At 40.4% G+C, this 23,044-nt stretch overlaps 1 protein-coding gene across 1 annotated transcript; it reads right to left on the minus strand.

Moving 5' to 3' along the window:
* Nucleotides 1-619: 619 nt before the first annotated feature.
* LOC146147020 (uncharacterized) lies at nt 620-11,063 on the minus strand. The gene is made up of 14 exons (XM_083387900.1): nt 10,941-11,063; nt 7,826-8,166; nt 7,619-7,729; nt 7,080-7,094; nt 6,247-6,405; nt 5,091-5,746; nt 4,407-4,650; nt 3,852-3,943; nt 3,618-3,720; nt 3,114-3,273; nt 2,614-2,724; nt 2,322-2,432; nt 1,519-1,713; nt 620-907 (listed from the first exon to the last, which is right to left on the minus strand). The coding sequence occupies exons 1-14, from the start codon at nt 11,061-11,063 to the stop codon at nt 620-622; spliced, it is 2,709 nt and encodes a 902-aa protein (XP_083244026.1).
* Between the last annotated feature and the right edge of the window lie 11,981 nt (nt 11,064-23,044).

The following is a 23,044-nucleotide window of genomic DNA, read 5'->3' on the forward strand; positions in this document are numbered from 1 at the left end:
ACAGGCATCGCAGGAGAGAATTGCTCAGAGGTAAACCAGCAAATATTCGAAAGAAAAACTTAAAAGGGGCGGAAAAAGCACATAAATAAAACTAGAAATACTTACCCAAAATATAATTTTGACATCAGTTTATAATCAAGTACACATTCATAATTAATCGACAGTATTACCCAGACTGCATCGCCTAACAGTGTAAAAAGCATAATTGCTGTTAAATTGCACTGGATAATAAACGTAGTTTAACAGTTTTGACGCAACTTGCAGAAAACAAACGTAACGGGTAAAGATATAAAGAAAAATAACAAAAAGAATTAGAAAAATAAATTTCGTTGTGGGACATTTTGCAACAACATTTATACAGTTTAGTACCAGATAGTACAAACTTAAGAAAAGAAAATATGAGTCAGGTAGAAAAGCTAAAATTTTCCAGGCGCTGGGAAGAACACAATTTCAAGAAACGTTGAGAAAAATTATCTCCAAAGCGATAACTACCTTAAAATTGCAAGGAAAGGGGGTTACATAAATTGGGAATTTTGCTGCTTTATTCGCCGACTGCTCTGAACTATGTTGGTCGGTTTTAATTTGGAACAAAAGTAAAAAAACGCCAGAAACTGCGCTTTCACGAAATTCGGGGAGAATTAGTGGCCTCAAGCTCGGCGAACAGACTTTGCCCGCTCATTCCTTTTGACGTTGCCATCGCGTTACTGGCAAGCGGCATCTCGCTCATTGACGTGTCAGGATGGGTTGACACGTGCCATTTGTCACCGCCACTGGCACTGGCACCTGTCACCGGGGCGCTGGCGGGAGTTGGAGGCGGGGCTTGTAAGAAAGGGGGTCGAGGGTCGCCTCGGTTCGTGGCTCTATGTGTCGGCGATTTGCCGCTCCGGCCCATGTACGCCAAGTTCACCTGAAAGATCAACAAAGCAGGATTAGGATTTTTGGGGCACGTGGCCATGTACGGCATGAAGCAACTTTGTGACATCACCTCTCTAAAAATTGAAGTGGCCTCCCAAAATAAAATTCCCAGATCAGCGCCTCTGTACGGTTTATCAACAAAACAGATATTTTGCGCCGATTTACTGTAACGAATGCTGCTTAAATTAACCTGTCCTTTAAATGGGTAAAAGTAGCATATATTCTTGCCATAACGAAGAAATTGCGTCTTAGCGAAACGCATGAAATTTTTTAGAAATGACGTCACAAGGTTACGCCATAACTAAACGTTTAAAACAAGTATCTTAGAAAACCGGAGTTAACGTTTGATAAAGAGCACAAATATGCAACTTGGGGAGATGGGGGGATGGCCTGGTGAAAGACGGATAAGGCCTTGTAAAAAAAACATTTTTTACCACGGCATACTTGTAAAAGTTATTTTCCCGTAACGCAGTTCCTCACCGTTCCTGCTTACTTTCACCACTACACACAACTAATTAAAAAAACACTAACGACCTTACCGGAATCATTATCAGTTTCGTATCGGCTGAAGACACACTGAAACGAATTTAAAAAAATCAATACCTTATCGTGTGAGTTCCATCGGAGCTTCATCTGGTCAAGGTCGTTGAAGAGTTCATCGTTCTCGTCCCTAAGTCGAGACGCTGACTTCCGGTATTCCACCATCATCGACTCGAGGAGCTGATTTTGCTCGAGCTGCGACTTGCTCGCTACCGCCATCCGGTGGAAAGCGGCTTCGAAGTCGGCCCGCATCTGGTTCTGAAGAAACGAAAAGATAAAAGGGCGTTACAGCGTAATTTCGCGACGTTTGTGAAAAAGGTAGTGTTGCTCAATCGAGTGATAGCAGGAAAATTGAATAACACAAAAACAATCAGGAAATGGCGACTTTTTTTAATAAGGATAAACTGATCTTAATGGTTTATATTTATTTTCTGTCTTTTTAGTGATATATTAGAAAAAACGAAGTTTCTGTATACCCAATACACCAGTAGAGCTGTTTGGAATATCACGGTTTATTGTACTTCGTTTTTAACAAATAATACAAAGTTTGAATCGGAACAATGGCTCGACAAAACGCTGAAAAGTATAATAATTCAGAATAAAATGTTGTGCTACGCCTTGAAACCTATAGCAGGTTAAAGTCCTAAAACCATTTTATATGAGAGAAAAAGCCAGTGTGTTGGGTTCCATTTAAACATGACAAATATTCAAGCCGGACGATATAATTTTTAACAATGTTCAAACAGTATTTTAAAGCAACGTCAACTATAAGTGCCCTGAAAACTGCTTTATTTGGGATACAGTTTAAACATTATGCCCCATTTAGCCTTCAAACTTCACAAGGCAACGTCATAAGTGTGACGTACCATACTGACGTCAGCGACATTGAGCTGTTGAAGCGTGGTGCGATGTTCTTCCTCGAGACCCTGGTAATCCGAGATCCGAATGTCGATGTCGGAACGAAGCTGCTCCTCGATCTAAATTACGATTAAAGTATTATTATTTTCTTGCTCGTATTGGGATGACTTTTATAACACTTGGTGAGTAGACCTTGTCAAATACACTGGCTTTTACGCGTAAAAACATACTAACAATACGTGCAAAATCACCAAAGTAGGTTAAAATTGCGTAGATTCGACTACTTCCTTATACACCGACCTCTTTAAGATGCTCGACCTGGCTTTGCAGGCGCGTTATTTCCTCGTCCTTGTGTTTGTTCAGGTTGCCTTGGAAGGAATTCAGGTCGAGGTTCAGTCGCATGATTTGATCCTGAGAAAATTAAAATAACCTAAATACACTCACTTAATACCGCCAATGGTGTGCGACTAGCGCAGAACGTTTTTGTGAAAACCTGTGTTTAATCAACGCAGCAAAAAAACAACATGGCGAGCAGAGGCGCCAACAGAATTTGTTTACCTTTAATACCTATGATATCAATGTGTACATACGATTCTATATCAGTAGAAATTTATATTCAAATCTCTATTATTCCAATAGTAACTTAGTAAAACTGAACAATAACAAAACTTATAAACAATATTAATAATAATAATAATCGCATTTTGAAAAATCGTCAATGGTGTACGACTACCGCAGTACGTTTTTTTGCAAGTCTTATGAGTTATGACAATCCTTCCAAGTGCTATCAAAGTCATTACCTTATAATCGCACTCAACATCATCCAATCTCCCCTGGAATTCGCACTCCATCTTCTCGATCCGGTCCTCCTGATCCTGCAGCTGGACGTTGAGATACTCTACCTTGGACTCCAGCTTTGCCCTCTCGGAGGACTCGTGCTCCTTCTGCGAGCGGTAATACCTGCGAAGAAGAAAGTATGGACCTGTTAAGAGTGTTCCTGAAAATGCAGTTGTTTACAGAAAGAGCGCAACCTCTTGTTTGTAATAACAAAATAGTCTCCGTATGTACTGATTATAACAAGTTATCGCTATTTAAAACTGCAATTTTAATAAGGCACAGGTTTAATTGTTGATAAAAAAGCGCTACGGCCATTTGATACCAATTTGGAAAAATAAAAAAAACCTGACGAATAAAACCAATAGGCAAATCAATTGTTGAAAGTGATTTTATTGTATTTGTTGTGTTTGAACTCCATCATGACAATCTGTTTAATCGGTAAGTCGAAGATAATCAGGGTCACTTACTTGATACCGCTTTTGTAAATAGAGCAAACCGCCTGTTGAACCAATGTGTCTTTGAGTTCGCTTTCCATAGCTTCCGACAGAACTTCGACGCTGAAAGAATCGTCTGCGAATAATAAAGTTGGACACTGTCAGGAAAGCACCATCTTATGCATTTGTACGCTAGGAAGTATATTGACTTAGTAGAGACGGCCTCTACTTCCTCAGTCACGACCCAATAAAGTTGTTATAACATACCGAGATCAACTCCGAGATCTTTGAGGACCTGATCCGGATTTTCGATCCCGTCTTCCTTCCATATGGTGTGGAGGCTCTCAACGTCTACGTATCTGTTCATAAAAAATATAAATGAAGATGCCTTACGAAAGAATACTCTGAATTGCTTCCATGATCGCTACCCTGTTGTTTTCAACCCACAATCCCGGCCAATGCCGCTATTCTGTATTATTCTTGTCGTTTATTTAGCCTAATCCGTTTGCAGTGAATGAACTTAAATTGAAGGTGAGCATTCGCTGTTTTTCAATAGTTAAGACTTGATTAAATTTTATTGTTTGAAAAAGCGGATGCAACTGTGAAATATATCTAACTAGAATTTCGGTCAAAGTTGTTTAATATTTAAGCTATCGTGAACATAAAGGGTTGCTAAGCTGTATTTATTTTTTTCGTTTATATTTAACGATTTTAGTAAACTATTCTTTGTGCAGGGTTTTAGTAGCCATTGTATATATAACCTGGCTACTCAGTAATTCACAGAATATTGTTGTCAAAAGGCAAAAATACGTTCCAACAAACCTTCCGCCATCCCCAGTCAAAAAATACAGCGGCGACTCTTCCAAACGGCGTCTGCTGATTGGATGATAGTGAGGGAGCGAGGTGGTCTTAGAGCTTCGCCTTCGGCTTCGTGTCGCGTTGTGATTGGTCCTCCTTCTCCTGCGGTAAGCGGGAACTCCCTCGTAGCTTTTCATGTCGCAATCGTCTGCCTCGTCCCGGTCGAGCGAGGTGCGCCCTCCGGCGGAAGACAGGGAACTGCTGTAATCTGGAAGAAATAGTGTAAAGTTACCTTTGGGGAATAAAGTGGGTCGTTATCCAATCGGTAAAAAATAGATTTCAAAAACTGTTATCGCTGAGTTGTTGAGCGTCATACGTTGTTACTGTTATGAATAGCCACTTTTTAACAGCTCATTTGTTACACTTGAAAATATGACGAGGTTAGACGCAAATATTTGCGTTAAAAATTAGGGATGTGTTGAATGAATCGATTGGTCATTTCCTGCACGGAGCATAGCGCAATCATAGTTTCCAAATAGATACCTAAAAATTCTTGCACCAAATCTTCAGCCAACAACAACACATTCAGCTCAATTTTGTAAACGTTGCAAAGCCCTGAGTGTGGCGCTTATTTATCAAACGCCTTCTTCCATCAGTGTTAATATCAAGATAACACATTTCACATAAATGCCGCAGAAATGCACAAACCTGATTTAGCCGGTGACGAGGTAAAATAGCAGGCGTCGCTGGCCGGGGTCGACACAAAACCGCTGGTGCTGTCCTGTTGCTGTTGTCGCTTATTGCCGGACGGGGGCGTGGCCTGGCAAATCGAGTGGGTGGGGCGCCTTGCCGGCGAAAGGTTAGGAGTGCTGTGTACAGACGGGTGAGCGGAAAAATCACCAACCGAAGGCGTGCTAACTGCGCTATTCCGATTCTTGCTCGTGAACGGCGTCGTGTGCAAAGCTTCCGCAGAGCGCCGCCGGTTGTCGTTCAGGTTAGTATCCGAGCCCTGAGAAGTGACGTCACAAGCGCTGTCGACGCTGAGGAAGAGCGTCATCTGGCGGGCGAAGTCATGGAAGCTGATGAGGCCGTCGCCGTCCGAGTCAAGCACATCGAAGAGCTGCTGAACGTCGCCGCCGGAACTTGTGAGTGACAGCGCTTGGTAAAGCTCTTGTAGTTGACGGATGTCAATGTTATCACTCAGGTCGCCTATAATTTGCTGCCAGATCGCGCCCAGCGCTTCCTGAGCGTCGGCAGCCGCGCTCGACTGGTTCAGCACCTCGCCGTCCGTTTGATGATGTTGCTGCTGCTGCTCGGTGGAGCTGGTTTCGTCCATTTGCGCCAACTCGCTGTCGGGGTTTGTCCTGCGCGAGTAACGCTTGGATAAAAACAGTTTGGTGCGGGGTACTTATGTTACTGAGTTTTACAAGTGATTTATCAGCTATCAATAACTCTACATTTTAACTGTTGTCAGTGGAATTTATGGAATCATGGCGATATGTTGCAAAACATTAACCGATAATATAATGAAAGAAACTTTTTAACGTTCTTTGTATTAGACTTTTATACTGAAAATATATTACGATAAATAAATTAACTAAAATAATTTTCAAAAGCCCCATTCAAAAAAGTCGTTTAACCAGATACATTAACCTAAGTTAAACAAACTAAATCAAATTATTAATTAGTATTTCCGTAAAACTCAGCTTTGCTGGGTCAATTTTATATTATAGTAAAATGGGTGACCTTATTATAATAGTGCGACGTTTATTTTATTCCAAACGTCTACAATCAAAATTGCAACCGTTTTCAAGTATAATTTGGTTATTTGTGATAAAAACATGTACTGAAATTTAATGCTTACCAGTCTTCACCGTCGCCTTCCCCAACAAACTCCTCGACCGAAAGGCGCGAATGTTGCGTCACGTGACTAAGCTGCTGCTGACGTAACTGCGCGCTGACGTCATCACGCTGTTGTCCCAATCGATTTTGTTGATCCCGAGCGGCGGAGGTCATGTCGTACCTAAACGATAGAGATCAATGGATTTTATCGAACCTGAGGAAATTAAATTTTATGCGAGTGTCATGAAACAAACATCCTCGCGTCGACGACAATTTATTTAAACAACGTGGCGATGATTTACGTTAAATCGTTTGTAAATACGTTTTACAATCCATCTTTAATAGATCTTTTAAATGCATCTGCAATCATATGGGTAATTTTTCATATATAGTTTGGACAAAGAAGCGTTATCGCTTTATCATCAAATTTAGACGAATAGTTGAGCCGTAGTAAACCTAGGCCGCAAAACGTGTTTGCCTAAAAAGCAAACTCTGCCAAATAGATTCGACCGATTCGTCATTTGGCGAATCTAAAGCCTGTCGACAGCTGGATTAATTAGCAATCCACCGTCTCTATACCGATGCCCTTGGACGAACGACCTCCAAAAGCCAGCTATTTACATTTCTTTGTCGCTTGACGACAGACGGAATTCTAGCTATGAGCACGGCAACAGAACAGTATTGTATACAACTTCGCCGTGTTTGCGAGCGGTAGCCCAAGCGAAACCTAATCAAATATAAAACCGCAAATCGGTCGCCACGTTTTTGAAATAGGAGCCAAAACGAAAGTCAAAAATATGCTTTCGTGAAGTCATAGGAATATTTCTAAAGATTATGTTTTTTTTCTGCTTTCGCTCGCTCGAGTGCTTTCTTTCATAATATTGTCAATATTAGACAACCTCAAACTCGGGTTAGCATTCGGGTATTGTGAACTATTCTATACTGCTCTGCTCGCCGTAAATAGCTGCTCGTTGTTAAGAAAAAAACGACAAGATCCTACAGTACCGTGCAACGTTTTAGAAATAAACTAATTACTTTTTTTAATTAGGCATCAGTTAACTAACATTATACAGACTTACAAGTAAAACAGTATAAACGCCATGTCCGTTCACCTCGTCTAAGTCCAACGAAGTCCGAAACATAAAACGCGAATATTGCCTAGAGAAGACTGCTACAAAAAACACACTTTTTTTGCGCGTCACCTCTGCGAACTTGGCACCGGCTCCGTCACTGACTTCAAACTTCAAAACGCGAATATTGCCTAGAGAAGACTGCTACAAAAAACACACTTTTTTTGCGCGTCACCTCTGCGAACTTTGCACCGGCTCCGTCACTGACTTCAACAAACAAACAAGCACCCGCAAAGAGGAACAAGCACTCACCGGCTCGCCGACTTTCTACCCAGCAGCTCCGTGTCCGGTAACGTCCGCCTTCCGTACTTGCGCGACTTCCTACTAGGCAACGACTGGTTGCGCGGCGACGGGGTGGATGAGTTTGCGTTCAGGCTGTTACGGTGCTGCTGCTGTTGTTGGTCGAAGGTAGCTACTGTATTCAAGAGCCGATCGCCCTTGCTGGGTGAGCTTAGCCTTCGCTGCTCTTGCTGCTGCTGTTGCTGCGGCTTACTTTGCTGTCGGAAATCGATAACCAACCAATCGGGGTCCTCCACGTTCGCCCCGTAGCAACTCTTGTCGCCCTTGTCCGCCTTCGAGGCCTTGTAACCCTCGCAGGTGATTTCCCGGTCGCTTGCGTCACCGCCGCTTGTGACGTCGTTTCCGTTCAGGTCGCCGCGCAGGTCGAGTGACTTCCGGTCAACGCCGTCCTCGTTTTCGCTGCCTGGAAGTAAGGTGCCGGCCAGAAGCTGCAACAGGCCCTCGCGGAATCGGTCGTAGGAGAGCAGTGTGTCGGTTTGGAAGAGGTACTCGTACAGCAGCGCGTATTCACTCTGCATTGATACAATGCCTGGTTATAGATGCTGCGTCGCGCATAAAGTACACAGAACGAGAAAAAACGCGTGTTCGGCAATGGCTATTAGCAACTCGTGACAACAAAAATACAACTTTAATCTGTATGGCGTTTAACTATTAGTGCTGACAGATTAAAAAGTCGAATTTGACCCTGCTTACACATTTGCTATAACTATACCAAGCAACCTTAACGACAATTAGTCTGTAGAACAATCCACTCGTGATAAACCGCAATAAGCTCGCGTTCATTAGGTAGCACGGGATCGGATCGGATTTGCTGCAGATTGGGGATCGCCTAATTGCAACGTATACAAGGCAGCGTCGGGCTTGCAGAGGCTTGCGGCGCTGTAATTTGTTTAATTGCTGTTGATACAACGCGTTTGACAGTGAGCTTTCGTTTGAAACAACAATACTGTAGTGTGATACAGTTAAAAACTTGTATTCTTTAGAACTGTCATAATTTAGAAAATGTAAAACTCCTAACATAAAATTAATTCGTGGGTTTTTCAACGGATAGTACGCATAAGGAGTTTAACACATGATATTGCCGAACGATACATCATAACAATGTAAGCAATTAGAAACTGGTACTTACATCTATTTAAACAGGTAAACAAAACAACTTGTTTTCTTCCACAAGCGTATCATTGACTGGACTCGATATGACTTTTTTCAGACTTTGAAACGTACAATAAACACTTTTCGGTACTCGCATCCTTTTCAGGGGAACGCCACTCAACGTGCAAAAAAAAAACAGTGCCCGAAAAGGGTGTTTGAAAAACAATTGTCAGTTTGAAGTGGCCAAGACAAGTGCATCTCAACATACAAGGCCGGCAAAAGGGAGACCGCAGACGTGGGAATTTGTGGCGCTGAAATCTAACCTAAGACGTCGGCCATTGTGTATCTGATGTATTTTGGGATTATCCAGCGATATTTTTACACTGCAACAAAGGCGTTGTCGACTTGTTTTTCCCCTCGTTATCAACATAAACCTGCTGGTTTCTGTACTATCGGCTACTACGGCCTGCTGTTGACAAGGGGCTGAAAATATTTCAGTATATTGTTTTGCAGAAATGATTTTTTTTTCAAAGTGAAAAAAAAAAACATTTCTGATGGGTTGTGGAAGCAAAACATGGTTCTCCTGGTTAAGAGGAATTCGGAGATCTTTTTGGCAGCACATGATAACTACTGCAACATTATTTTTTCTACAGAAAATTACAACATTTGAGCCAGCAAAGTGTATTTAAGTCGCTAATACAAAGTGACAAGTGTGCAGTGCGTTAAAATGGTAGAAAACATCAGCAAATTGGATAACAATGTTGCATGTTTAACGATGTTTGGATGGTTCTCTATTTAATTGGCCGTTTGACAAATAGCAATGGCACCGTTTACGATTTAATCATTGACAGCCATATAGCACTAAATCGCGCATTAACTCACATGACAGGCAGTTCGTTTACATTGGGTGGCAAAGTTCGACGCAGGGTGATTACACAAGGTGACGGTGTGAACTATACCGCTACCAGTAGCTAGAGAAAATAGGCCACAGCACTGACACCTTTCAGAGAGATTGGCCGGTTCGGCATGCGACATTCGAGGGCTATCGTGTAAGTGGTAATCGATAAACGCTTCAATCGCCCTTTGATTACGAACTAACAACTTTAACGGCTCTAATGCCTGATTCATACACGGAGGGACACAGAAACATTTTGGCTTATTTACAATAAGATCTTCGGATGCGAACATTCACTAATCCGTATGAGAACGATGGCATAAGTTTCAGTTTAAAACGAGTTTTCAGCTCAAGAGCCCTATTCGATTCCGTCATAATCCGATTAGGAACGAAGCTTTTAAAATAGTAATAAAGAAAACTGTGATATAACAAACATACACATGGCAAATGTATGGTCACGATGAGTTAACACATGTCAAAATCATGACCACTTTAATTGTATCAGTATTTGATCAGTAATTTTTTAATATTGCGACGTTGGAGTTTTTCATTTAGGCGGCCGTCGTCAGTTTGGAAAAAATTAAAAAAGAGCGACATTCCATTTTGGACAGAGATTTTTAATATCACCCTGAACAATTTTCCGCGCCATAGGTAGTATTGTCAGCAGTTTATGAGCACTGTTTTAATATTTGTCGTGCGGATTGTCGCAGAGCGGCACTCAAAAGCGTTTCGAGCAGCTACCTTAGACTGTATTTACTTCGTATCTCGGGGCTACCGAGCCTTATGCGCTCGCCAGACCGGCGTATTCAGACGTGGGCCGCCTATGAAGTCGCATTTGAACGTGGGCTTTGACGAGCCTAATTAGCCAGTACGTGACGACTGCACTGTTGTTGGTGTATGATGTGACGCGCACGTGTAATTTAAAGACTCGTTTATGAGAATATATGTGCCAAATACGATGGTTTTCATACGTTTTTTTACTGCGAATTAAAGCGGAGATAACGCGATTAGCGTAACACTATTACACCTAACTTAAATCGATTATACGTATCAAGCAGCCTAACATATACTAATCAATTGTAAAATTGCTCTTCCGACAAAAATTTATTAAATTGCCAACATTTCGATTGCCTATTCGGCCCATCTTCTTCAGGGCAATATAATTGCAACTGTATACTACTTCGCATGTTACTACTCAAGAGTAGTAAATGTGATAAAAGGGGGCACAAGGAAATAGATATGCACTAAAAACAAATAAAAATAAGAATTTAACTCTGATTAAACGACGACAATACATACCTCGAGCGACAACTGGTTACAAAGGTCTTCAAACTCGTGGGTGGAAATAAGTCCAGATCCGGTCGTGTCGCACGATTCAAAGATCGACCGCAAAAGTGTATCGTAATCCTGGTTGCTCTCCATGGTCGGAGCCTAATGGGACTGTCGAGAGCAGCTTGCGAACGGCCTGACACAGCTGTTCAGACGAGTTTATTTAGGCGTATTTAAGATCACAGTTTTAGCGCGATAATACTATATTGCAAGGCGACACTCTGAAACGAACAAAATTTTTCCAGAGGTTTGAAAAGGTTCGGAGACGTGGGTTTTCCCCGTATATAGGGCTGTATAGACCATTGCAAAATAAGCACACGCTTAGGGAAGCAAGGCAACAGAAATTTTTATAGCCAAATTTTAATAAAATAATTTGAATTGGTCAGACGACGCAGACGCCAATAGTGTCCCGGTTAAAATTAATTTTTGCATATTTTTCTTTCTCAAGTATCAGCCTAAACCTCTCTATATAGGTTTAAAGAATTGTAGGTATGAGATTTTTCAAAACAAAAACCATGTAAATTAATCAAAACTTGACCCTCAATTATATTTTGAATAACACATATAAGGGCACCAGAGTCTCTTAGGGCATCTAAAAGGCCTGATCTGGCCTTGCCTGTATAAAACTCTTGCGTAAACTTTGAGGTTTAGTCTGTCTACTGCCCTCTCACTAAGTTATCAATCACGTATTTAACACTTTTTGTTGCAATCACCAACTAAGGTTTTACTTTTTTCACACACTTAGCAAAAAAAAATACAAGAGCAAGCTGGCGCGCCACGTGAAATAACGCTATAACCCTTTGCTCCCTTTAACTCGACACAATAGTTCACCGCGCCACGGAGTAAGCCTTCCACTGGGTCAATCTTATCTGAACACAACTTTTCCATTGTCGAAGTTAGCGCGATAGAATGTAAATAAAAGGCCGCGCCCCTCGGCTCGAAGGAGAAGTATGAGTTTTGGCATTTAACTCGCGGCTGTGGCACCCTGTGTCAATAACACCACCGAATAATGATATTTGTAAACACAGGCTTAGTAACTTAAAAACTGATTTCTCACTAGTATCCCTTGCGAATTCTTCAATAGTCACGAAGTAAATTTAACTAAATTTACCTATGACAGTAAATTGATGTTTTATCCGAAATGAGCATTGCTTATAACAACTGTAATGATGATAATTAGCTACAAATCGAAGTATACATCCAAACCACATGGAAGTACAAGGCAGTTTGTTGTAAAGTTTAATCGTAAACTTATCTTTTCCCTTTAACAGTTTACTCTTTCTGTAAAGCTGCATCTGCGGCTTATGCAAAGTCCCTTGGCACACTGCTCACCCTATTAAACGAAAAACGGCTTATAACCGGGCTGTCAGTCGCAGTTCGAACAAGGGCGACTACACACAATAAAGCGATCTCGCGCCAAGCTTATCTCGATTTTACCGGTACCAGCTGATGAGTCTGATGCCGCCTCAAAGCAACAGCGCCCGACGCCTATTGATTAATTAGTCCGCGAGCCTTGGCCGCCCGGCTGCCTCGCGAGCTTTAAACTTTTTTGTTGTATTTACCGCGCGGGGCGACTTTGAATTAATTGTGACGCAACAAGGCACAAGTGGGGTCGTAGGGCGCTCTCTCGAAAGCGCGCGCGCCGAGTCAAGTCGTTGCAGATGCGCGGCAGACAATCGCGTCTTGTATCTGTCCTGTATTGTTCGCCTTGATCTGAAAACCGCATCGTGAGCTTAAACCTGTAAAATCGGTCCTCGGTGATTCACCGCGGTTTCTCCTCATAGAATAACATTCTTGTAAAGTGGCCTGTTATTCTGTTTCACTAATGAACTCACTAATCGGACTGAAAACATACTACGTTGCCTTGACACGAGGCTGCACAGCAGTCGTAGTGACATGAAGCAGAAGCTTTACCACACTGTTGATACGCGTTGAAGTTTTTTCTGCCACCAAACCTTGCCTACACCTGTCTTACCTTTTTGAATATATGTATTCACACAGTCTTGAATATGTATTCACACAGTAAATTTTCTTATTCACGTTTTCCTAAAAAAATTCACGCTCTTCTAAAACTGCATTTATCTTGGCGATTTTTTCTATTTTTATGTGGGATGCATATTTCGGGAGCTAATTTAAGAAAAATCAAATCAATACTTTTATTTTAAAGTTTATTCGTAATCTCAAATGGGGTGCACTTTACCGCTTAATCTGGCAATTAAAATATAATTTATTGTTTTACTTTATTTTGTAAAACAAAATCCCAGCAGATGGTTTGCCAACATTTTACCACACACAGCTGTTTAACTAGCACTTGATTTCGCGTGCCGTCTATTTGCTTGCTCTGCGGGGTTTATTTCCCCTTTGTGATTAATTAACTAAAAAATAAGTCTGCAATTAAGTATCAACTACATGCAGTGCAAATCACCTTTGTTCAAACGCTGTGTTTCCAACTGAGACCGAACACATGTCAACGCACATCATGAAAAACTCGGCTAATGACAAAACCAGATTTTCGGCTCACCCCCTCACAACAAAATGACGCAGATACGACCTGCTTGCTATTAGCGTATTTGTAAACAACCCGCTCTGGTAAGTACTTGTCGCTTATGTAGCTAATGGGCTAAACACAATCACCTTGGATGCGATTTAAAACAATCCTATACTACTTTTCAAGTGGGCAAGAGGAGAAACTTGATTTTTCATGCTGTGAGTATAAATAAATAATAATTTGGCTCGTAGTTCGTAATAAAAGATTACGCTGTGACTTCTCACTCGTTAAATGACTTCAAAGCGAGGTGCATCACTGTGAGAACGCGTGACACTGGTAAAAGGTTGTATTTTAGGAGGCGTTACGACACCTTTTTGTTTTCCCATGCCCTTAGTGATGCAATGGCAAGTTATTAACAACATGGCAGTTTGTCAGGGCATCACCGTTTTAAAATTCACTTTTAGTTAGGTCCTAGCAAACAATATGGACAGAAATGTAAAACAACTAAATAAACATTGTTGATACAGACTCCTGGCTAAGTTATGAACCTGTCGGAGAACGCTCAACTCCTTTTAAGAGTTCCACTTGCAGCATTGTAGACAACACAGGCGCCAGGCAAGTATTAATTATTTACTTGTTCGCGACTAAAACATACGCAGTTCCCCAGTCAACCAACACGCAATGGTGCCGTGTGTGCGACAAGGAAGGTATTCGAAGCAAATTTTCGACGATTTCGAACGGAAAACAAACGTTCAATAGGCGGTTGAAACATAGTATCATTTTTTTTGTCAAACCCAAACCCAAACAATGCACCAATGTTGCAAAACAATAACCTTTCTTAACAAATTGTATTGTCACTCAGTTTTGTAAACAACAACTGTTCTTCGAAACAATAATATCATAATCATTTCTAAATAGTCACTAGTCAGATTTTGCAGTTGAGTCAGGCTAGCACGTAATTTTGTTTCAGTGACCAGCGGTAAAAGTACATGTAAAATTAAAAACGAATCTTTGTTTAGCAGCTGAAAGAGCAAATCTTTAAGGTCTTTACCTGGAGGCCTATCTGATCTAACGATTTTATTTGTAATCGAATATCAGATACTAAAATATAAATATTTTGTGGTTCAAACTCAATATAGACAGTATGGCACAGAACCACCAATACAACCCCAGTTTCGTTTCAAGGCAAGCGTCGGATATAACCATTATCAATCGATTTCCACCCGTTTACTCAAATCCACAAGGGCTGAATCTCGGCCTGCAAAACTCAAATTTTGTGACTATACCAAATCAACAACTGGCGGCCATGACACCGCGTGCGAAAGTCCAACCAGGGTCACAAATACAGTCGTTCCGTCCTTGGCGACCGAATTACTGCCCCGCGGCAGCGACTAATCAGCTGATCGGAAGTCAAGTCGGTTCGACCATGGCGACAGCATCTAAGCCGATTCACACTGGGCTGTCAACCGGCGAACCAACTTCCAGAAATGCTGAAACGATTGCAGGAAACATTACCGGGCCAATTCACTCAGTAAACAGGTCAGTAGTTATTGCTTCCTAAAAAGTGTTACCACTCTAATGTAAAAAGTATACGTTATTGTACTGCTATTGTCAACTCTAGACAAGAAAGCGTCAATCGAAAGTCGGTTTACGCGTATTGTGTTCATAAAAATCACAACAGTGTGAAAGCACAAAGGTCAGGGCAGCAAAAATAACATATATCAATCAAGTGACACGGCGCGAAGTTGTCGCGAAGGCTCAAAATGCATGGCAGCTTCATGGTCGTTAAAATAACTGCAAGTTCATTCTGGTTGTTAACATTTGAAGCATTCATAAACGAGGGGTCAGTATAAAAAGGAGGAACAGACTACGGCGTTGGGGTTATTGCTGTGGAACACACGTTTTAATTGGCTCGATAAACTAATTCGTGAAGTCATATGTTTTCGCAGTGTGTATTTAATTCCGGTTGTTCTGTTGATAGTTGCGGTCATTTAAAATTTTCTATCAGTCACCTACCCAAACCTGAAACAACATCGTTTTTGCGGTTCGCCCAAATGTTTTTAGATTTTTGAAAGGCACAACATCGAGATTATAAGGTCCCTATTCAAATCTTTTTTTTTTCAGTTTAAATTCAATAAACGATAAAATTTTGTTTTTAACGAAAAAAATAGTTCCGGACACAGACAGTTTTTCAAGTTTACTGCGGTTTTATGACTTAAATTTGCGACGTAAAAATGTTCATGACTCCAAACAAAAATCGTGGTCCCCGCCCATACAAGGCGAAAATTAAAATAGCGATATTGGATACTCCGCTATACATTTATTTTTTTGTTTTTTGTTTTTACATCCTTGTGATAACTGTTCTGCGTTTGCATTGTCAGCAAAATAACAGGGTTTTTCGTTTAAAGCGTGGAAGTTTCGGAGTAGCTTCCACAAATTTGATTTTTTGTCGCGGCCAAAAAAAAACAAGAGGAAATTGAATACTGTTAGATAAACAGGTTCCACTTCTAAGGACGTACCGTTAGATAAACAAGTAGTTGAACATAGGCCTAGCTTATTGTTTTACTGTATAGATCCACATTTGTTTATGGAGTGGGATTGTCTAGTAAAAACTGACTATATAAGACGCCATTCTTGCTCGCTCCACATTTAACTAATGGTGGACTATCATCGTTCATTCTATGTTATACACAGAAGAGTCATCGCAAGCGACGGCGACGTTGCCAAACTGCAAAGCACAGTGGCGCGTCAACGAAGCCTAATTGCAAAACTGATCGCGGCCCTGGTCCAGGATCGACTAAAACAGTCCCCTGGCGGCTTGGGACTAGAGGACGGTGAAAATCTGTGTTCAGAGGCCGATCAACTGCTGACCTACGCACCTAGGCCTTCCAATGCGGTGCCAAGAAGCTTTGCAAGCGAAAACACTCCACTGGAAAGTCGGGCGATCTACAGCAGTGACCAACAGCGCCATCGGTTGCTTCCGATTTCCAAGAAAAAGCGCCGTCGAAAGCACACTGACGAGAAAAAGGTGAGGGTTGTAGATAATAGATCGATGCAAATGTTGATATTGTATAAACGTTTTTATTTACAAAAAACTATATAGGCTCTACTTTTTTAAAGGTATAACTATATTTTTTTAGTGGGGGAGCTAGGTGTAAAAAAACCTTCTGGCATGCAAGCGATAGGTAGACGTGAGATTATTGGCACAGATGTTCATTTTGACGTTTTATCTTGATTTTTGCTCGAACCCAACTTGATTTCGATTCACTTCCCCCCGTATGACCCCCTAAACCTCTAAATTAATTAGCTGCGATTGGTCTCAAACAAACGAGAATAAAAAAGTATTTCTAAAAATAGATTTTTTTCAATTTTATGACGTATAATTTTAAAGTTAGGGCTATTCTACGTTTTGATGACGTCTTCGCTAGAATAGGAATTTCGTCTTAAAAATCAAGATATCCCCTCATTCTTGTAACTTTTATAGATTTGATTTCGCGTTTTTGTTTTCTGAAATCTTCAGTCGAATTATGACGTCATAGTGACGTCATCGGTTGTCGAAATTGCACATATTTTCAAAATTACTTTATCACAGCAGACGTTAAAATTTTCGTCTTATGGTTTAAACATAGACGAAAATATATGTTCATCAAATGCAAACTATAATATTTAAAAATGACCCAAGTTAGTCGCATGTAGGCTGTAACTAAAGCAACAATAAATGATACATCAAGGTCTATCAATTTCGTATAATTTAATAATCAAAAGATAAAAAGCTAATATGTCAACACACGAGCATTCGACTTAAAATTACAGAAACATCGCAAGAGGATTTGCCGTGACAGGAAGTTTACTTCTTCGCCGAAGGAAATACTGTCAAGTGATGGGTGTTCCCCAAAATCGTGCTGCTCTCGTCGCAGCAAATCATCGTCGAAACACGTAATTCCATATTTAACTAGGACAAGCGATTCATACAATAAGGTTGATAAAAGCAGGAAAAACGGCCACCACTTTTGCAAAACAACGCGTCGAAAGCAGCGTAAAATTAGTATTAAATCTTATTCCCATGTTGCTGGCAGATTAAATGTTTAAAAAGTAGATTGATTATGTTGTCTGTCAATCGTCTGATTCCGCTGTGCTAAAAACATATATGCAGATAAATTTAAACGTTTAACGTCAAACGCAGAGGAGGTATCGTTGCCAGCACGAAGACAGGGTTTCCACAGACTGTGACGATGATTTTGAGAGGCTCAGACAGAGAGCGCTAGAGTTGATGGACCCGAGAGGCGACAGCCGTCTTTTCAGGTGAAATAAAGTCTATAGATAGAAATCGCTCTTCTGATGTAAACCAAGTATAAACCGACGTTTCGGCAGCAGATACCAGCTCACCTTATTAGGGTTAATAATTAAAACGAGAATGCGTTATCCAGTGTATATGTACTAAAAAGTAAAAAATAAGACGTCTAGCTAGTGATATGTTGCCTGGACTAAATCTATTTTTATAAAATAAAGTCTAGTCTAATACAATTCCATAACCTCTAACGTCGTGGCCCACCTATTACATTTTTTTATTGGGCGCTCCTCTTTTACCTACCTTTTTCTACCTTTAGCGATTAACTGTTCGGGAGTTATTTCCAAAACCAATAATCTAGCGTGGAAAAATGAAGCAAAACAATTTAATCCTAACGTTGAACCGGATTATTTTTAATACTCCAGTTCTTCTTTTATGTAGAAACTCTACAAAAATATGATTTGCCTTATAAAAAGATTGATTCGCATCAAATATATAATGTTCGTGAAAGGTTATAGCCTCAATTTACCCCAACCAAAAAACCTCAGTTAAAGTCAATCGCCCACCTGAAAGAGCTTCTGATGGGTGAAAAAGCAGCGATTTAGGAAAATTTCCCAGGCCTGTAGCCGACAAAGTTATTAAATGTTATCTTTTGTATCAGTTTGCGCAGTGCTGTGTCAAGCGAGCTGACTTCGTTGGCCATCGCCATCAATCGGGCAAAGTCGAACATAAAGTCGCCGCCAAAGAACGACGCTGGTATGTCGACTAACCGGTTCAGAGTTCGACATAATTTATTTGCAAAATGCTTCACTGAGTAACTTTCTGTGCTTGTCTGATAAATCATAGCGGGTATACAAGACGTAACGACAAAAAAGGTGTTGTAACTCGTTACTACACCATACCCCGTTCAAGGTAAACTGTCAAACTAACTGTTACCTCAGTAGTTAAAGTTTAATTTCTATCTATATGCTTTAAGTTATATGGGGACCTTGGGCTGCGGAGTCGGAGTCAGCCTTGATATTCGAAGGAGTCGATTAGTTTTACTAGAGTGGGAGTTGGAACTCAGGAATATAACCGAGTCCAACGCGCGCATTTCCCGAATCTTCTATGAGTAGATTGTCATATATCCTCCATATTTTAGGTACGTAAATGGGTGAAGGCTCTGGCCTCGAAATGCACTGCCTGTGACGCAAAGCGTTTTGACCAGGGATGTCCGAACTTATCGGATAGGATGCGATAGCCGATGATAACGGGTAGTGTTAGGGTGGTATGTCCGATATTTGGGTGGTATGTGTGCCGACCCGATACCAAATCATTATAGGAATTTCAGCCACGATTTGCTATCGAAAACAGCACTTCCACCTTAAACGGTTGATTTGCCAAAACATATATATAGTAGATTAACAACAGATGGTAACTAAACGTCTCAACACCAAAGCAAATTGTGGCCTAATAACCTGCTAAAGATACCTCTGAACGTTTCAAATTCCCCAGTTTTGATTGTTGTAGCATAGGTATGATGTCTTTTGGTATTGGATCGGAACACGATACTTTTTGCCGAAAATATCGGTTAGAAATTGCAAGGTATCGGACATCACAAGATTTGACCGAATGTGTTTTGCCCTTATGAAAACAAACCAAGTCTCTGTGCATTTGTTCTTTAGCATTTCCCCGCCGCCCGAAAGACGGTGACTGGGCACCTCCGTCAGCTTCGGCGTCCGACGCGTCGACCTTACGCATGTCGTCGGTGACGTCATCCGCATCGACGCAGGTCCTCTCCAGCGAGGGAAGAAGGATGAAAAGAAACTATCGTCGAAGAGTGAGAAATTTTACCGGCGCTTTAATGAAGCGCCGCTCTAGCAATGTGTTCGAAAATCGGCTCTACTAGCAGGGGTCCTTAACCTTTTTATGGTCGTGGCCCACTTTAGTTTTGAAAATATCCTGTGGCTCACTTCTTAAAGTTATGCTTAAATTGGCTATGATCAACTGAAATGTGTTAAGATATTAAGAATAACTTTGAAATGTGAAAATAAGAAGAACATTTTATCATAACACAACTGTTAATGCGAAGCTTGAGAATGTATTGTAAAATAACCTAAATAATTAAACAATTAAAAAAATTTTCACAAACTTTACAATATTCCTAATGTTCTGCTGTGGCCCACCTCAAAATGCTCCTGTGGCCCACCAGTGGACCCTGGCCCACCGGATAACAACCCATGGGCTATAGGTTTACCAAAAGTGCAATTTTGGGGTATTCTTTTGCGTCTCTGTGTATTGTACATTTAAATTCCAGGTACGAAGTGTTGTACATATTTCACCCTAGCATATACCTGAGCTGTAAAGATGTATATTGTAAGGCGGTGTGTACTGTGTCTCAACCCACGTGTCGCCGACTGCATTATTTTATATGGGTAGAGTGATTAAGATTGGCACAATGCAAGACTTCTTCTATACTTGGAAAACGTGTGGCAACGATACAAAGACATGGATTATGTTAATTAAGTTTAAACTTGTTGATGCAAATGCTTACGTTTTGTTCGCTTACGAAAAAGTTCAACTAAATTAAGTCGGGTCGCCAAAAGTTTAGCCGGTATACTTCCCCCGAGTGTTTGAGTCGCCGCGAAAAAGGGTTGAGAAATACTTTTCCAAGGGTTTGTTAATGCCAGATTCATAGTAATTTATATATTTAATCCATTGCAGGTGATGCGACGAAGAAAGGTTTACTCCCGACGACTGAGACGGAGCCACAACCGCAGGTGAGTACGATGATTCGCAATGAAGTGCTACTGGAATAGTATAAAAGCGTTTTTGTTTTTCTTAATCATTAGACTTGGAAATGTCTGTTTTGCGTTAGGTTGAAAGCCTTATTTCCAAGTTTTTGTTTTTGTTTAACACAGCAAGCCTTCGGTCAAACGAAAAGCATCCCATGAGGCCAAGAAGAAAATCGACAGCATACAGCAAGAATCGAGCGAAGGTATTTGAATAATAAATTCATTACTCATGTTCAACGTCTATTTAATGACGATTGAAACATGTTTTAGCAAAACGATCAGAATCACTATGTCCTAAAACAGTGTTTCGCAACCTTTTTTGGCTTGCGGCACCCTATAGAAATTATAAATAGTTCGCCACACCCTTTCTCGTATTTTTGTTCAGTGTTTACGTGTAACATTACAATAAACGTGATTGAAACAGTTTATTAACTGTGCAACAAGGTTGATAAAACCTTTTTAATATTTGGCACTTTTATCGTACTTAAAAAACTCTATCAAGAAAGCTTAAGAAAATAGAGTAAAAATTGAAATCTTAAAGAATTTAGAATATCTCTCGGCACCCTTGAGCGTTCCCCTGTTGAGAACCACTTTCCTAAAATCAAACTGTTTTTATTCAATCAGTTAAATTTCTTTGAGGGTCACTTACATGTTGATTGGTTTCTATGAAGATTAGGATTTTGTATTATGTTCTAAACTATATTGAATCGTCGTACAGATCCCGAGGATTGCGCAATACGTGCAATCCAGCAGTCTCGTGCCTTGTGGGTGGATATGACGAAGAACAATGCAGCGTTCCACAATTCTCGTCGCATGATAAAATGCAGGTAAGTTTAACTTAATACTAAAAAGCAGGGCTGCGTAGTCGATTTAAAACAACCCGAGACCAACTGCGGCCAAATGTGCGATTTGGTCGAGTGCCAAGTCCGGTTGCGACTCCACAGCCTGTATTTCACTTATTTACGTTACTAAAATGAGGTGGATTTTCAGCAATCCACTCATGTGAGGCTTATATAACTCATCGAGTTCATCAGTTTAAGTAGTTTAACGCTTTATTTTTATGACAAGGATTTGACTTAAAGTTGACTTGCTCTAACTATGAGTTGATTGGGACTTGACTTGGACGATGACTTGACTTGTTTTTTATTCGAAAAGACTGACTTGTTATTTTACGAATAAATTGATTGGGGCTTGAGTCAATTAAAAATGACTTGTTTACAACACCGGTAAATCACATTGAAAAGCTGCAATGTGCGTAGATCAACGCTCACGACTGTGGAAAGAAAACTCGACTCCTGCGAATCGTGCACAGCCAGTGACGATCCTGAGGTGCAAAGAATCAACACAGGTGCGAAACTTTGGTCGTAGTCGATCGCGGGTTTTTGGTACGCGCGTGTGCCGATTAACATCGTTATTTTGTTTGCAGAGGCTTTAAAGCGATTTAACCAGCTCCTGAAATCAGAGCGCCCCCCGGAAGGCAAAAAGGTACAGTATATATCTACAATGTACTTTGTTAAAATGTGACATTTATACCATGACTACTCACCTTTAAACTGTAAAACAGGTTTTATTATAGCTATTCCATTGCAATGCAAAAAAACATAGAAATTTTTTCAGGGAGGGGATAATTTTTTTTTTTAATTTTAACCTTAATCTGAATTTTAAATTGGCGTAGCACGGTTAATACACTGAACCAAACGTGCTCAGATTTGGTTTGTGGAGTTTTTAGAAGCAACCTAACAATTCCAGGTGGTCCCACCTGAAATTCGACAAAAATGCGTTTTTTTTAACAACCCTAATAAAAATCCTTAAATAGCTGTTTTAAAATGGGAATCATAATTAAAGAGTTTAACGAGAAGCTTGTAATTTCAAATAAATTAAACATCGGCTTAATTTGTATGAACCAAATTGTTTGGCATATTTGTATGTAAAGTACCACTTTAATTTGCGCGCAGATTGACAACATGTATCTCATCTCGCGATATTTAAGCGCTTCTATGCCTCCCAACTCCAATGCAGGACAAAACCAACGTGTCGTGGCCTCAGCTAGTGGTGATTGCCAAGCAAAGATAAGTAATAAGAAAGATGAAAAGCATGAAACCAATCCCAAACCGGAAAACGATTTCACTAGGTATTCATTTATGTTTTGTTTTGTAAACTAATAAATTATTTTTTGAGCCTGACTGTAATTCTAATTTAAAGTCATAGCGATGAAAAGTTAAAATATGTTCACTTTAAAAACATTTTTATTTACAAATTTTGTTTTAAGAACTGAGATACATAAAGAGGCGGTAACCACAAAACTGAACGGATCGTCGTCGGATATATTCGGTATGTGTAGTGTACGTAATATACTGTAATATACATACAGTTATACACTCTCTCTATCTCTTAAATTAATAGACTATTACCAATAAAAACGCAGAAATGACAAGAGCACAACAAGTAATAAACACCAAGGCGTGCTTTTCACCCCCACACGAAATTTCGATTGCAGAGGAAAGCATCGTAGCTCCGCCGGACG

The sequence above is a fragment of the Ascidiella aspersa genome, chromosome 4 (assembly GCF_963924565.1).
Source record: "Ascidiella aspersa chromosome 4, kaAscAspe10.2, whole genome shotgun sequence".
Lineage (NCBI taxonomy): Eukaryota > Metazoa > Chordata > Ascidiacea > Phlebobranchia > Ascidiidae > Ascidiella > Ascidiella aspersa.

Bases quoted from the DNA above. Each gene is read 5' to 3' on its own strand.
- LOC146147020 (XM_083387900.1), bottom strand. From the start codon at position 11,063: ATGGAGAGCAACCAGGATTACGATACACTTTTGCGGTCGATCTTTGAA. The intron at 5,747-6,246 runs GTAAGCATTAAA...TTACTCGCGCAG, and splicing joins GAAGGCGACGGTGAAGACTG to GACAAACCCCGACAGCGAGT. The intron at 1,714-2,321 runs GTACGTCACACT...TCGTTTCTTCAG, and splicing joins ATGTCGCTGACGTCAGTATG to AACCAGATGCGGGCCGACTT.